The sequence below is a fragment of the Gadus macrocephalus genome, chromosome 14 (assembly GCF_031168955.1).
Source record: "Gadus macrocephalus chromosome 14, ASM3116895v1".
Classification (NCBI taxonomy): domain Eukaryota; kingdom Metazoa; phylum Chordata; class Actinopteri; order Gadiformes; family Gadidae; genus Gadus; species Gadus macrocephalus.
This window is the reverse complement of record NC_082395.1, coordinates 12,278,658-12,294,452: the sequence shown is the minus strand read 5'-3', so window position 1 is coordinate 12,294,452 and position 15,795 is coordinate 12,278,658. Positions and strand designations below refer to the sequence as shown.

Genomic DNA, 15,795 nt, shown 5'->3' with positions numbered 1-15,795 from the left:
TGGTCTCTTACTGTGTTTCTATCGGATGCTCCTTAGGCTATTTGTGTATGTCTTTAATTTACTTATTCCGAACAATCCTTGTCCCAAACTTTGCATATTTTCATTAATTTCCTAAAAACCTACTCAATGTGCTTCTCTGCTTCAATCTTTTCCTTCTTACCCTTATGTACTGTCTCCCTATCCTTCCTTTTTCCTTCCCTTCTTCCTTTCCCAGCCTCTCTCCTCTTTCCATCTTGCTCCTCTCCTTTCCCCAACCTCCTCCTCATCCTGATATAAATCTTCCAACCTGTCCCTCCAGTCTGCTCGTCCAGCAGCGGGATCTCTTACTGGGACCATCTTTGGTGACATTGGAGGGGTGGAGGTCAACATAAAGACGAGGGCTCTGTGGCCCTGGCTTCTGGACGCTTTAATCTCCCAGAGAAAAAACAAATAATGACTCTGACCTTGTGACCATGAGTAGCGATGTCACCGCACCACTGAACTGCTAATTAGAAAGATCCCACAAATACTAGTACTCGTTTCAAATACTTTGAGCCAATCAACGCCCAAGAGGGAGACGTCCTTGGTTAGGGTTCTAAATGAGCCGGTTTTATTCCCAGTGTGTCTGTATCGCGTGTCATTCATTCTAATTAACCCCGGACTATGATCCGGGGCCGACACCTGTGTTTCCTCCAGGCAGGCGGCTCTGTGTTTATTGAAGCTGAAAGCTAATATTTGACCTAATGTTATACCGCTGCTCCCCACTCTGCTGGGTGTGAGGTGACCCTTCATTAAGCAAACACATCCTGCATTAAGCTCCTGTCCTATTGACTCTCATCAGAGTCTTCGGGTCACTAATACTCTGTGCACTCTAGGGATGTGTCGGTCGCGACTGATTCGTTACAACGAACGAATCCCGAACGTGAACGACAAGAACTGGTTCCCCAAAACAAGAAGAACTGGTTCTTTGATTCTTTTTTTTTAACATAAACCAAACATATGGTCACGTAAATAAAATATACAAACGAACAGAGCTCCGTCTCCCCGCGACTTCCATTGATTGAGTCTACAACTTTCTCAAAGATTCAGCCAATGAGAGGTAGCACTGGTGTTGGAATGGCACCTGGGTAAACCAATGACAAGGCGGTACCGTCGAATATGCGCGCTTTCTCTGTCTGACGTATCTTGGGTCATACCATTCGACTCATATATCCCCCTACATTTTTTCGAAAATAGACTTGACCTCCATCTGTTTATTGGATAAACGCATTTCCCAATCCCAGGAGTCTTTGCTCCATTCTACGTCAATTTAAGAACAAACAAAGAAATTAAACTGCAGTTCGTATTTTTTTTTTATGACCATGCAAGTTCTGTAATGCCTGAACAATGAAGAATTAAATGTAAAGTAAAAGAAAATTATAAATGTAAAACCATGAATGAAATATAGAGAGTAAGCAAGTGGTATAAATATTGGTGGGACGTTCGACATACTATGTAGCAGGCATCTCCAAACGGCGGACTGCGGTCTTGACGGTCCTTTCCGGACCCACGACCAATTACAAAAAAATAAAAATTAGAAAAAAAAGTTTTTTTATTTTTTATTTTTTTTAAGATGTAATCTGACGTAACGAACGAATCAAAACGAACGAATCAAATAAACGAATCGTTATAGTGAACTGAACTGAAAGAACTAGTTCCCGGAAAAGAATCATTTTGCCCATCCCTAGTGCACTCACATGGTTGGTTGCATGTATAACCAGAGGATGGTTACTTGCCTGATGTTGAATGAATCAGAGCTGAGTCGCCACTGCATCGCTGGGGGCTGCACCGGCTGTTCATCGCTGGTTATTTCAGCTTCCATCTTCCCTGCGGGTTGGTTTTCTTTTTCTTTTCACTCGTCAACTTATCAAATTACCATGTAAAGCAGGGAGGTTGTTTTCTGAGGCGTCGTGTCATGAATGTAATCAGCACATTGTGCTTGCGAGGGACGGGAGACAGCGTTTGCTTTAGTGTCCTAATGCAATTAGGCTTGGATGTCTCCCTGATAACTGATGTTGACTGTTTAATGAGAGGAGGGCCTGCAGTTGGCTGCGGGTGATGGTAGAGGCCATCCAACATTCCTTATTTCATATCAGGCATCCATCACACCTGTCACCGAAACCAGCGTCGTTTAGCCCTCTTTTTATTGAGAACGTATCGCGTGCGGCCTCCTCTGCCCTTCGCCTCACCGCCTCATTCAATCTGCCACTAATTTCACAGATCGAGGCCCGGTTATGAGCACGGCCATTTGTGGATCAGTAGTTGCCATGAGCAACTGCCAGTGCCTGTTCCCTCCAATCAAACTTAATGTTTTCCAGGAGATGGTCTCATTATGAAATAAAATAAAATAAAAATGAAGTATTATGGTTATTGTAGATGTGACTCAGCCTCTCTCCAAGACTATCCACACCCTTATTCTGTAATCTTGCATTCTCCTCCTCTTCGGCCCCAAATGCCATCTTTTATATTTGCCCTTTTCTTTTTTCTTCGGTTAATTGTTCTTTTGCAACCGCTCTTCCTCTCATCCAATCAGCCCTCATATCTTATGATCTCCTCGCTTCTTCTCATCTCAAATCCTCCCAACCTGTCACTCATCCATCAGGAGATGAATGTGGTTCAGCCCTGCTCCCTAACTCCGCACAACCTCCTCTCCCTTGCTCCTTCTGTCTGCTTGTGCTCCTCCTCCTCCACTCCTCCTGTCAGTAGGATGACCTCCTACTCACTTGCCATCCCCTCTCCAGCATCACTGCAGGGTTGTAGACTAGCGATGTGCATTGTCACTTGCTAGCACCTTAGCTACTTAAGCTTGAGTGACGCTAAAACTCTGGGCCAGCTTCGTTACAGCCAGGTTACGTCAGTGTAAAGTCACGTCTGCATAGCTGATAATATCTCAGTTTCCACAAAGAGTTAGAAACTTGAGCTAGTACCGAGCTTTTGCATCACTCAAGCTCTGTGCTAGCTACGTTACAGCTATGTTACATCAGGGTGAGGTCACATTTGCATCACTGTCAATATCTGTCACTTTTAGCAAAGAGTGAAAAACAAGAAACGTATGTCCTCTTATCATAATGTCTGAAAAACTCTTATCACAATGGGTACAATGTCAACTCGGGTGAAACGTTGGAACTGTGGTGACTGGCCTTGCAACTTCATCGCTGTCCATTTTGAGCGAATAAGAGCAAGCCTCAAAGTGTATGTGTGTGTGTGTGTGTGTCTGAATGTGCGTGCGCATGCGTGTGTGTGCTGCTGGCAGGACAGGAGTATCAGCGAGGACGAGTTTCAGGACCACACAGACAGGATATGAAGGCAGCTTATCTTCTCTGAATGGAAAGGTCAATAAAAGAGAATCAATGTTCTCCGTCTCCCCCTGCTGCCCTGATGCGCTCAGCCGCTTCAGATGGAGTCGGCCGTGTTTCCGTCCAGAACCGACACGGTAATATAGATCTAACGAGAGGTTGTCAGTCCACCTCTGATATGACCGACACCTCCCATTTCGACATCCCAAATATGTGCGTATTGCGTATTGCGCCGGTGGTACGTTGATCCGACTGGGGCCTAAGCCGTGTCCAAAAGTTGAAGTTGAAGAGGAAGTCGATGAGCACGGTATGGATGAAGAGAAGGAGAGGACGAAGTGGAAAGTGTGCCAGAGGGAGATGGAGGGAGATACGATTGGCAGAGGGAGAGATATATGGATAAACATGATAAAGATAGCAGGATGGAGAGCGAAAGAGGGAGATATATGGAGAGCGGGAGAGAGCTTGAGATGGAGAGAAGGAGAGAGGGAGCAATGGACCATGCAGGATGGAAGGATTGAGCCAAAGAGGGGGAGGGGAGGAAGGAGTCAGATACAGGATAAGAGCGGTCTATTGATTATGGTGCAATCATACTAGCACTCTATTAAATCATAGGCAGCCTGTCCCTCTGCCAAGACCTAATGGAGCTCTCAGCACCACTTAGCCTAGCGTTAACACCTACGGCCAGTACGGCCCACAGCACCAAAATATCACATCTCCATTAGTGGGGCCTCCTATCTCTCCACATCGTCTGTGCTGTGCTCATCAACATTAGCATTTATTTGTCTTGGACAACACACTGGTTTCCTCTTCCAACGCTGTTAACCTCCTCTAAGCTGGGTTATTTTACAGGATAACTTGTTCATAATACTTGTAATGAATTGGCTTTCGATGTGGAGCTTTTATTTGCTTGTTGAAGATGAGCTGGCTTCGCTCTCGTTGAAACCATTTTTAAAACCCAAAAAGTGAACGTCCCAACCAGTGCTAGGGGGAGGACATTTAAAATGAATTCTTATGGGAGTATCCACACCGACGCAGGTCTTTGGTGCAGAGTGAAAACATGTGTCCAAGCTTTTGCTTTTGTGGGCTCCCGTATGCTGGCTTGACCAATGAAATTCTTTATTTGTGCTAGACTTTCACCACCATCCGGATCGATTGGGCGAAGGACCATAGGTCATCCAGGTGAAGTGGTCTGGGTGTAGGTGAGGCAGCCGCGGTATAGATGAAGCATCAGGAGAAAATAATTAGGAATCTAAAAAGACGTGAATGAGAGAGCACCAGTAGGAAGTGAGGCAGGGACATGTCCTCTGACTCTGAGGAAAGCCTTCAGTGCAAATGTCTGTTCAAACATCGTTGTTCAGTCTATTTCAACCAGATCAAAACTCATCGATGTAACCGCTTTTTGTTTTCATTGAAATTTGATCTCCTTCTCTTTGTCACAAAAAGTATTTTTTGATTGTAGTCGTCACGAGTGGATGTTAGATTTTAACCAAGAATTACCCGACCTGGGCCTTGGTGCTCTGGCACGCTCTTGTTTGCTCTCGCTCTCTCTCTCCTGCTGTGTCCCTCACTCATGTGCTTTCTCTCTTGCTCTCTCTCTCTTACACACACACACACACACACACACACACACACACACACACACACACACACACACACACACACACACACACACACACACACCAATCAACTCCTCAAGTATCCAACTATGTCCTTCCCACGCTTTTACACACAGTGATCCATCCTGTTTCCACTCTTCAAAGGTTACGCAGTATGATCTGTTTTCTGGGACACTTTTAGTCGTTATAGTTACCGCTATAGTCGTGTTTGATGAGCATCCACTGCGCTAATGCTTGTCTTTGTTGTGAGTGTCAGAGGCAGAATCTACTTAAACCACAAGAAAGAATGATTAGAAGAAGGGAATGACTGCATTTAGACTCTCGGTCTGGAGCTGATTACAGCGAGGTAGAACTCCGAACAACAGGGAGTTGATAAGCTCTGAATTGGATGAAGGTAGATCGCTCTGAGACACAAACTCCTAGCATTTAGGCATTATATATGTTTTTCCTGTAATCAAGTTGCTAAAACCAAACTGTAGTTGTTGCCTGGAGCACCTGCTTAAATGAAACAAAAGTAATTTAACTGAAGACTATTTGGACCTGGTAAGATAACTACATCCAATACTTTTGGGTTCCATTAGATCATTCATCCAAGGCTAGTACTACTGGATCTACCAAAGAAAAGTTAAACCACTTCACAAAGGTCCCCTGCAGCGTTGCTGATGGTAGCTGATGGCTGATTGCTGATGGCAGGCATTGAGCTGTTTATGTAGCTGTGGTCAATTCTGTTAGGACGCATAAATTGACTTCATCAAAACCTAAGCGGGTATAAAGAGTTGGCTGTTCTTGTGCCTCAGCTAGAGATCTCCAGACTGTCCCTCTAGCTGTCTCTCCATATGTCTCTTTATCTCTCGCTCCAATACAATTATAATTAATTGGAAAGTAACATGCACATTGCCAAAGCGATTTAACAATTAAACAAAGGATAAATAAAAATGTAGCCCTAGTAAAATACCCTAGTAAAAAGAAAAGAGGCGAGAGAAAACAAAGACAGATATTTAGTACCAGGGATGCACAAAGGCAGTAGAATATACATAATTTACAGATGTATAACATGGTTAATTATAAATTACTACAGATATGTACCGATAGTTATAATGTGAGGTTAGGTGCAACTGTCTCTCTCTCCTGTCTCGATGTCTCTCTTCCTATTCCTCTTTGCCTTGTCGCTCCTTTCCTGTCTCTTTCCCTCCCCTTTCTCTTCGTAGCCGGCTCTAACTTGTCATCTCTGTCAACAGTGAGGGCTTCATTCAATATTGTCAGTGAAGACACTGTAGAACTCATTATTCTTATGTCTAGCTCAACTGATCGACTACGGTACTAACCCTGCCAGGGTTCGGGGGTACCATATTCTGCCTCAGCCAGCCTTTCCAAACGGAAAGTCTGGCACACAGTGTTGATTAACTGTTTCAAAACAGTCCACTTGTCAGGATGACGTCTTGACATGCAATCACGATCAAGCATGGGCTGTACACGATCAACAATGGATCAACTGAAAAAAAGGACTTACCTGCTGACTGAATACATTAACCTGTGTCTCAAATAAGCTCTGTTTACGTGTCTGTTAGTGACAATGCTGACAGCATATGAGAATCATGGTGCACAGCATCACTTTCTCTATGTATCAGACGTTCAGAACGAATCCCATGGAGACGTACTGCTAATGTACAGAAAAGGCTGAGACTAGGGCTGGGTAAAAAAATAAATTTAATCGATTTTGGATCGATTTCATTTAAATTTTGCAATATCGATTCATAAGGCATGAGATAGATTTTTTTTTTTGGGTTTGTAGTAGTGGAATGTTGTAGTTCTTGCACTTTCACTTTCACTTGCACACTTTCACTTGCAATAGAGAGAAAAAATAAAGTGCATTTGTATTTTGTAACATAGTTGAGCCATTTTCATTATTTAAGAGCAGATCGAATCGTGATTAATCGATTCAGAACCTTATGAATCAAAATCGAATCGATTTAGAAAATTGGCCACGATACCCAGCCCTAGGTGAGACTAGGTTGAAGCAAAGGTCCATACTATCTAGGCAGCTCCCATATTCCACCTAGGTGACTTATTTTGGTAGCGTTAAAAATATGGTTTGGTGCAAAGGTTTGATAATGAACATGGTAATGGTGCTCTCCGCTGCCATCCAGGAGATCTCTCAAGTGCATGGAGAGATTGCTGGTTTAACATGTGCACATTGATCAATGTACAAATAGTGTGGAGCCTCATCCAGGCCCAGAGTCCATTCAGACTCCGCCATTTGGGGCTGCTTAAACAAGCCATCATGAAAGCAAACTCCCACATAGGGGTTCCTACCCCCATGCTCAGTACTCATCCTATTTCACACACTTTGAATAAAAGCATCAACCAAATGAAATATATTATTGGTTAATCTCCTGTTCCCAGCTCATACAGTGTTTTAACTTGGTTTCATACATAAGCTCTGACTCACTTCCTGTCGTGCAACTCGCCTAACTTTTACCTAAGTCTCTCCCTCGCTGTCCCGCTCTCCCTACAGCAAGCGCTGAAGGAGAACCAGAGGAGCAGGGAATTGGAGGAGAAGCAGCGTCGGGTCCGGCTAGCCCAGGAGAAAGCTGAGAAAGAAAAGCTCCAGAGACAACAGAAGAAGAAGAGTCTGATGGATGTCAACATCAACTCAGGTACACCTCCTCTACCTTGTCCCACCTCCACCCTGACCTCCTCCTCCCTGACCCCCTCCTCACCCTCCACCCTGACCCCCTCCTCACCCTCCACCCTGACCCCCTCCTCACCCTCCACCCTGACCTCCTCCTCCACCTCCACCCTGACCCCCTCCTCCCGCCCCCTCCACCCTGACCCCCTCCTCCCGACCCCCTCCACCCTTACCCCCTCCTCCCCCTCCACCCTGACCCCCTCCTCCCCCTCGACCCTGACCCCCTCCTCCCCCTCCTCCCCCTCCACCCTGACCCCCTCCTCCCCCTCGACCCTGACCCCCTCCTCCCCCTCCTCCCCCTCCACCCTGACCCCCTCCTCCCCCTCCACCCTGACCCCCTCCTCCCGCCCCCTCCACCCTGACCCCCTCCTCCCGCCCCCTCCACCCTGACCCCCTCCTCCCTCCTCCCGACCCCCTCCACCCTTACCCCCTCCTCCCCCTCCTCCCGCCCCCCTCCACCATTTCCCTGCCTTTTTACTGCCCTATGGGTCCTCATTTATCTACTATTGAGTCATTCATTAGACTATTATAATATTTATCCAAAGTGACTGACAGGAATCAGGTCCATGTCATTAAGGCGTATGTAGGGGTTAAACAGTGAATTCAGCTCTTTGTCATTAAGGAGGAGGTAGGGGTTGGACAGTGAACTCAGGTCCATGTCATTAAGGAGTATGAAGGGGTTAAACAGTGAATTCAGCTCTTTGTCATTAAGGAGGAGGTAGGGGTTGGACAGTGAACTCAGGTCCATGTCATTAAGGAGTATGAAGGGGTTAAACAGTGAATTCAGCTCTTTGTCATTAAGGAGGAGGTAGGGGTTGGACAGTGAACTCAGGTCCATGTCATTAAGGAGTATGAAGGGGTTAAACAGTGAATTCAGCTCTTTGTCATTAAGGAGCAGGTAGGTGTAAAACAGTGAACTCAGGTCCATGTCATTAGGGAGAAGGATGCCTACAGGTGGAATGATGACATTGGCGGTCAGATACCCAAACCCGCTGTTCTCAAACCAATTTTACAAATGTACCCTCACCAAGATATCTTTTTCAGCCAAGTTCTCCTTTAAAGTTAGGGTTAGGTGTGATCTGGTTGGTGTGGCTGTTCCAGTCAAACAATGGGGATTAACGGGAATGGAGCTGTGTCTTTGAGTTAGTAAGCAAACACTAGTCTTGGTGTTTCCTCACCATATGTCATACTCAAATATTAGGCGTAGCAGTACTAGTATTACTAGTAGTATCAGTCCACTACTGTTTCTGATAAACATGCAGCAAACATGCAGTTAAGTACAACAGAAAGGGTTGTTATAAATTGATGTTTTTTATCGACCTGTGTATTTATGTTAAAAGAATCCCAATGGCTCTGCTCAAGTGGCCTTCTGTGCCATCACTGAATGCTACATCCATAGCTATTAACATGAAATAGTTACTGTGACGTATTTTGTATACAGCCATACAGATACTGATCTACGTTTGGCACCTTAGAAAAAATCAATAGACATTACCCACTTGTACACAGGGGATTTAAAGTGGCGATCTCAAAGATTACTGTTTTGTTCTCGTATGCATGCTACATATGTGTATGTGATTGGGTTGCCTCAAGGGCTGCTAGCTATAGAAGTGAAAACAGCTCTAGATGGATACGTTTGGCCAATGGTTGTTGAAGTGTTTCGTTTGATTGGTGGCTGGCAGGGAGATAATTGTGCAGTAGGCTTGGGGAATCACAGTATTACAGTATACAAGGGTATTATAAAATACCGTTATTCAATTCCGCAAAAATATGGACTTTGCTATTCAATTCATCTTATGAATGCATTTTTTATTATGTTGATATATATTTTGTCCAAGTTTTGAAGCAGGATATATACATCACTAGTCAAAAATGTAATCTTCGCTGTTGCATTGTGATTGAGACTGAAACATTTAATTTTGCCAATGATAACATTTTGGTACCTTTAAGCAGAGTTCCCACACGTTCAACAAGTTTTACATTAATGACCGCCCGCCGGGAACATCCTGAAAGTGACATTTATAGCAGCATAGCGATGCTCTGGTGGTTTATTCAGATAATCTCAATAGCAGTTTATGTAGCTTGAAAGTATATCTTTTTTCAAGTTCGAAAGATGTTAGATATTCAACAGATATTCACGCTCTGAATTACAGCCATCTAGAAGTAAAGGCGGTATATCTGGGCAGTATATCTGCCGAAGTGATGGGTCTTCCAAGCGAAACCATCAGGTAGCATTGCTTCTCTCTGTAGAGCCATTTCTTATAGGTGAATTACCAAGTACCCTGCCCTAAACAATAGAATCGGTTTAACCTGGAAACGTCTCACGTTTGTAAATGTTCCCAGAATTGTAAGAAATGTAAATGTTAATACATTAAAATCACTCTTTTGAGGTAGATGGTTCCAATAGTTCCACAACAGTATAACCAGGTAAAACACTTTGTTGCCAGTGGATCTCAAGTGTGGGAGTAACGCAGATGGACTGTGTAAAATACAGGATGAACTGACGTCACATAGAATGTAACAAATACAGGTTAAGCTAACTTTCCATAGGTTTACATTGGTTGAAACTTTTTATTACAATGATCACTCGAGTAGCGCTACACATTATGATTTGGACCGGATCTATGGAAGAAGGACTCTTATTTCCTATCTACTTATTATTCTTTGATTCATAATTACTTAATGCTAGCAAGACCTGTTTTAGTAGGCTAATTGAATATTAGACACACAGAATTGTAGGCAAGACAATGTCAAACATGCTAATGACTTCTATCCTCAGCTCAGCTCTTACATTCAGTTCTCTATTATTGTTTTCGTTTCACAAATACCACCATAGCCCGTATACACCAGTAAAACGAATGGAAGGTGTTAAAACTAGATACGGCCCAAGCCTATTGTGCAGAGTGTCTTGACGAGTCTGGCAGTATTTAGCTCTGTTACAGGGACCACTCATTCTGAACTCAAGGACACACCGCATTGTCTTTATTTACGTCTTTATTTTATTCAGCAGCATCCTGAGCCTTGGCACCCCCAGTCCAGAGATGTGTTTAATTACAATACCTGCAATAATTAAATATGCTTTCCCGATTAGTCTCTTTGTTTTCTGAGGAGCAAACCGCGACCAGTAACACGTTTTCTATTATCCAACTGGCACTCTGTCAGTCATTAATGGATGTTGATCAAAGTGACAATCTGGTAACATGAAATTACCTTGTCATGCTTTTTTTATTCGACTAAATTTACCAGGCATGATAATATGGTCTGCATAACGCCGCCGCGCTCCACCGCTACATAGACATCTGCTCACCGTCTTCAAACAATGACCGCGGCTGTGGCTCTCCCCGATAAGACAGCTAGCCAATGCAAAGTCTGTTTAGCAGGCAGGTTCAGGCATCGCAGCCATGAAGATAAAGGCTGTGGCTGCCAGGGACCGGTGTGCCAAGTACCAGCCCTCCCCACCACTCTATCAACAGTACAGCCACCCGGCGCCATGCCAACCCCTGCAGTCAGCCAGGCAGGAGGAGCTGGCATGGCATTGCCTAGCGCTATCATCAAGCTAGCCTGACCATGCCAGCATGTAGCCTAGCACTAACATCTAACTAACCAGCATGTTGCCTAATGTTAACATCAAGCTGGCCTACCCCTGCCAGAAAGTTGCCTCATTCTAAAATATGACTAAAATATTGTGTAACTTACTCCCAACGTGTAGGTCACCAACATGTAGTCTAATGTTAACACTTAGTTACGCTTCCTATGCAAGTGTTTAGCCTTTTATTTGTGTGTGCGTGTTTCTTTTTTTAATATATATTACTGGGAATATTTTTCTGTTTTAACAATTCATAGGTATGTACACATATTTCCCTTGACTGCATGTTATTTGCTTTTTTTTTTTTTTATCTGGCACGTTCGATAGCTGGTAGCTCAGTTAAAAGCAACAACCTGTGTGTGTGTGTGGGGGGGGGGGGGGGGGGGGGGGGGGGGGTGTGCACGTGTATGTGTGTGTGTTTTGTTCTAGTTAAGTTTTCTGTTTCTCAAAGTAGTTCAAAAGCATAACAGACTTGAGCCATTAGTTGTCATAGAGGCTTATAGAGAATGCCTAGAGGTGGAAATGTATTTAGATACGCTCAAATTAATACAGGGCTAACAGGAAACTACTTTGACATCGCTAGGGCATGTTGATTCCAGCCTTATATGACACACTCATGCACACACACAGACACACACACAGAGACACACATACTCACACACAGACACACACAGTCTCTTGAACACGTAGACAGTGTGTTTGTATTAAATATTTCTTTGGGATTTGTATGCTGCAGACTCGGTCACTATGTTATTCTGCCTTCTCCCCATTATCTCTATCTCCCTTTCCCTCTCTCCTTTGCTTTTCGCCTTCCCGTATCTGATGTCTCTCACTGTTGGTCAAACTATCAGAGGTGCATAGACACACTGTCTTGCACACACACACATCCACGCACGCACACTGACACAGTATATTTATTAACTAAAGAGCTTTCTCTTTGTTTGTGGTGGAGGATTGTCCAGGATGGGGATTTTGTGTGTAATCATCTGATTACCCATCAATTCCCTAAAAAGCCCACAGAGACAACAGGCTTGTTATACTGAAGGACATCCCAATGAGAGAGAGAGAGAGATAATGTTTGCCAGCACAGGGAGAGAAACCTTATATCCCGACCAATGAGATCCATGCAGGGTTCTCATTGGTCCCTCACTACTATGCCCGGCAGCAGTTCCGTCACAACCATGCTGGGCAGCAGCCGCGTCACTGTCATGCTGGGCAGCTGCAAGTGCATAAAGACATTTGCATAGAGGAGCCCCATAGAGGTTGTTATTCAGAGTGTATAGTGTGTTTTCTCTGCGCAAAAGGGTCTGCTTTGTGTCACCTTTACTCCCAGGCTGAGCCAGCAGCGGCCATGTTTGTGGAAGGACAAATGAGAGAGTGATTTAACATCTCTAGATGCTTGGCCGCTATCAATATTCATCCCTCTCTACATATAAAGATGCATGCCCACTTATAAAGATGTGTCCATGATGCATGTGAAGAAGCTTGCCATACAGGCCAACATATTTACTTTTCAGAGGGAAATTTAACATGGCTAACTAATAATCAATCATCAATTTAAAATCAATGCTGTGTCATGCGGATTTGCGATATTTCATGCACCGAAGGTGCCTTGGTGTCTCAGATATGCTCTTTACTGAGGTGATGGATTTCTTAAGCGACAGAAGGTGTATTGACACATCAGTAGACATAGGTAATCTGTACTTCTGGCTTCTGAAAGGACTTTGGTAAGCCTCCCTCCTGTCCTGCCCCCCGCATCCACCCTGCTGTCCTGGGGTAGAGGCCGAGCGTCCGGGCCAGGCCCGCGTGCTGGCCTCCAGCGGGCTGTGCCCGGGTCGGGCCTCAGTGGCCTGGCCTCCAGCTCTGAGACTAGGAATAGAGGCTGGAAGCTTTTCAGGTTGAGAATCTCAGAACTTTTGCTTCCTTTTTCCGTCACCCAGTCCCAGATAATGTCAGCGGTGAAATGAACCATTCAATTTAGAAAAAGAGAAGGTCATTGGCGATAAATGACAGAATTTACAATACATTACTTTCACAACAACGAAAGTCTGGGTCTGCACACACTGCTTATCACTCATGAATGATGTTCCCTGTACGTATGATAAAGTATTCGAATGTATGATACCAATTCATCCATTGGTATCACACATTGGCGACGTTGTCATAGAAACAGTCAACAAGGCAAGGAGATGCAGCAGCTTTTTCTTTTTTAGCCCTTATGTGTTCATTCCGGTGTTTCTGCCAGAAAAAAAACGCTATGCGGTCACAGGACCTGAGTGTCCTTTGCCAGGCATGTGTACCCCCCTCCCCCATGCTCTGCTGGGCTAGAGGCAGGATGTCCAGGCCTCCAGCCTCCGTACCAGGTGTACATGTAAACCCGGCAGATGGGGGGCACCGCAGGGAGCCGTGTGTGTGATTAAATGGGCGCTGGTGGAGGTGGCGCTGCAGTCAGGGAGATAACAATAGGCTGGGCTCCCTTTCCTCTTTTCTCCAACTCCTCTCCTTCCATCCCTTTGTTCCTCTGGCTCTGTCCTTCTCCCTCTGTCGTTCTTCCATCCCTCTCCCTTCAGCCCTCTGTTCTCTCACTCCAGTCTGTCAAAACCGTCCCGCTCCCTTCATCGCTCTGTTCCTCTCCCTCCGGTCTCTATCCCTGTGATCTCTCCCTCCATCCCTCCACCTGCGATCTCTCCCTCCATCCCTCCCCCTGTGATCACTCCCTCCATCCCTCCACCTGTGATCTCTCCCTCCATCCCTCCACCTGTGATCTCTCCCTCCATCCCTCCACCTGTGATCTCTCCCTCCATCCCTCCCCCTGTGATCACTCCCTCCATCCCTCTCCCTCTGTCCCTCTCCCTCTGTCCCTCTCCCTCTCCCTCCATCCCTCTCCCTCCATCCCTCTCCCTCTGTCCTTCTCCCTCCGTCCCTCTGCCCCTCTCCCTCTGCCCCTCTCCCTCTGCCCCTCTCCCTCTGTCCTTCTCCCTCTGCCCCTCTCCCTCTGTCCTTCTCCCTCCGTCCCTGTCCCTCTGCCCCTCTCCCTCCGTCCCTCTCCCTCTGCCCCTCTCCCTCTGCCCCTCTCCCTCCGTCCCTCTCCCTCTGCCCCTCTCCCTCCGTCCCTCTCCCTCCGTCCCTCTAAAAAATCATCCAGAATCAACCTATGTACGGTATGTTAATTGAACCAACATACATTCAGTTCATGTTTTCCATGCTCAAACAGCCACATGAATGGTCAGTATTTTTATCAGTGCAAAGGGCTCACATACATCATCATTCAATGAAGTCAAAAAACTGAAAAACAGTGGCCCAACATTAAGTGCAACAACTCAATGAACTCAAACCCAACAAGCAGTTGTAGTAGTTGTAGTGGCGACTTAAGTGGATATATTTAATGACTGATATCGCTTCTAAGCAAACTAGACGCATGGGTTTGCCTTCGAATTCTATGAATTCTTCTCATCTTTCTTGACCGAGTTTTCTGTAACTCGATCAATTATTATTATTCATTTTTTTCTTTATTTTTTTAATTATGTGCGGGCCTGACTGAGTGAGGATGCGGGCCGCATTGAGTGAGGATACGGGCCGCCAGTTGCCCATCCCTGCACTAAGGCATCGTAAATGAAGCCAAAGCGTGTGTGTTTCTGCACTTGTTTTAAATGTTGTGGGCTGTCTAGAGACATCCATGGCATGGGATTGGCCAGTTTGTTACTATAAGAATTACATCCTCCACTAATCTTCTGCTGGTTCCCAAAAGAACAGAAAAATAGGTCAAAATAACAACATCGTCTGCAGCTTGTTCTATGCCCTTCAATTTGTCTCTCGTTCTAACTCTTTTTGTTGATTTCGGTATTTTTTCCTAACTTCTAACTTTGGTCTTTCTTTCTACCTTCATTTTTTATTTGCCGTTCTTTATCTTTCATTCTTTATTTTCTTCTTCTTTCTTCATCTTTCTTTGTTTCTTTCTCTTTGATTATTTATTATTATAATCAAAGATTATACTTGAAAACTATACGCGAGTCTAGTAACATTGAGGAAAGGTTCATGAATGAGTAAAGTGACCGAGCAGATGAAGATTTCAAAACGCAGGTCTCATTCGACACACTTAAAACCTGCCGGCTCCCTCCAGTCCACCCCCCCCCCCACACTTCTCCTCCACTCCCCACCTGCTCACAGAGCTCCAGGCTCAGCTACCGAGTGGGGGGAGTGGAGTGGCAGGTGAATCCAATGCTCTCTGTATGCTCGCTAACTGTCAGAGCTCTTACTTCTCTGTGGCCCTGGTTGCCCCTTTGCCCTCCTGTACTCCTCTGAAGCACTATTTCCAGCCAGCGGTTTAAGGCCTATTCCAGAGCTATTAGTGTTAATAACGCTTTCTGCCTTAAAGAGAAATGACCCCAATAAAGGACAGGATCGAGAAATACTGAGAGGAATATCCGACAAAACAAAATCGTGTCAACTTTTTACATCAGTTATGACGCGAATGTGCTGCATTTTCCAATCAGAACCGCAGCAATGAAATTGACGGATGGATTCAACCCTCAACCTCATATAGACGGTGAATACGTATGTATTTAGAGGATTCAGTTATATGGAGTTAGA

The 15,795-nt window shown here is 45.0% G+C and overlaps 1 protein-coding gene across 1 annotated transcript in view; it reads left to right on the top strand.

Moving 5' to 3' along the window:
- LOC132472607 (protein diaphanous homolog 3-like) overlaps nt 1–15,795 on the top strand; it is a 234,189-nt gene that overhangs the window by 150,330 nt on the left and 68,064 nt on the right. Inside the window, exon 25 of the mRNA XM_060072311.1 lies at nt 7,446–7,587. Coding sequence (XP_059928294.1) covers nt 7,446–7,587 — 142 coding nt within the window. The remainder of the gene's footprint in view (nt 1–7,445; nt 7,588–15,795) is intronic.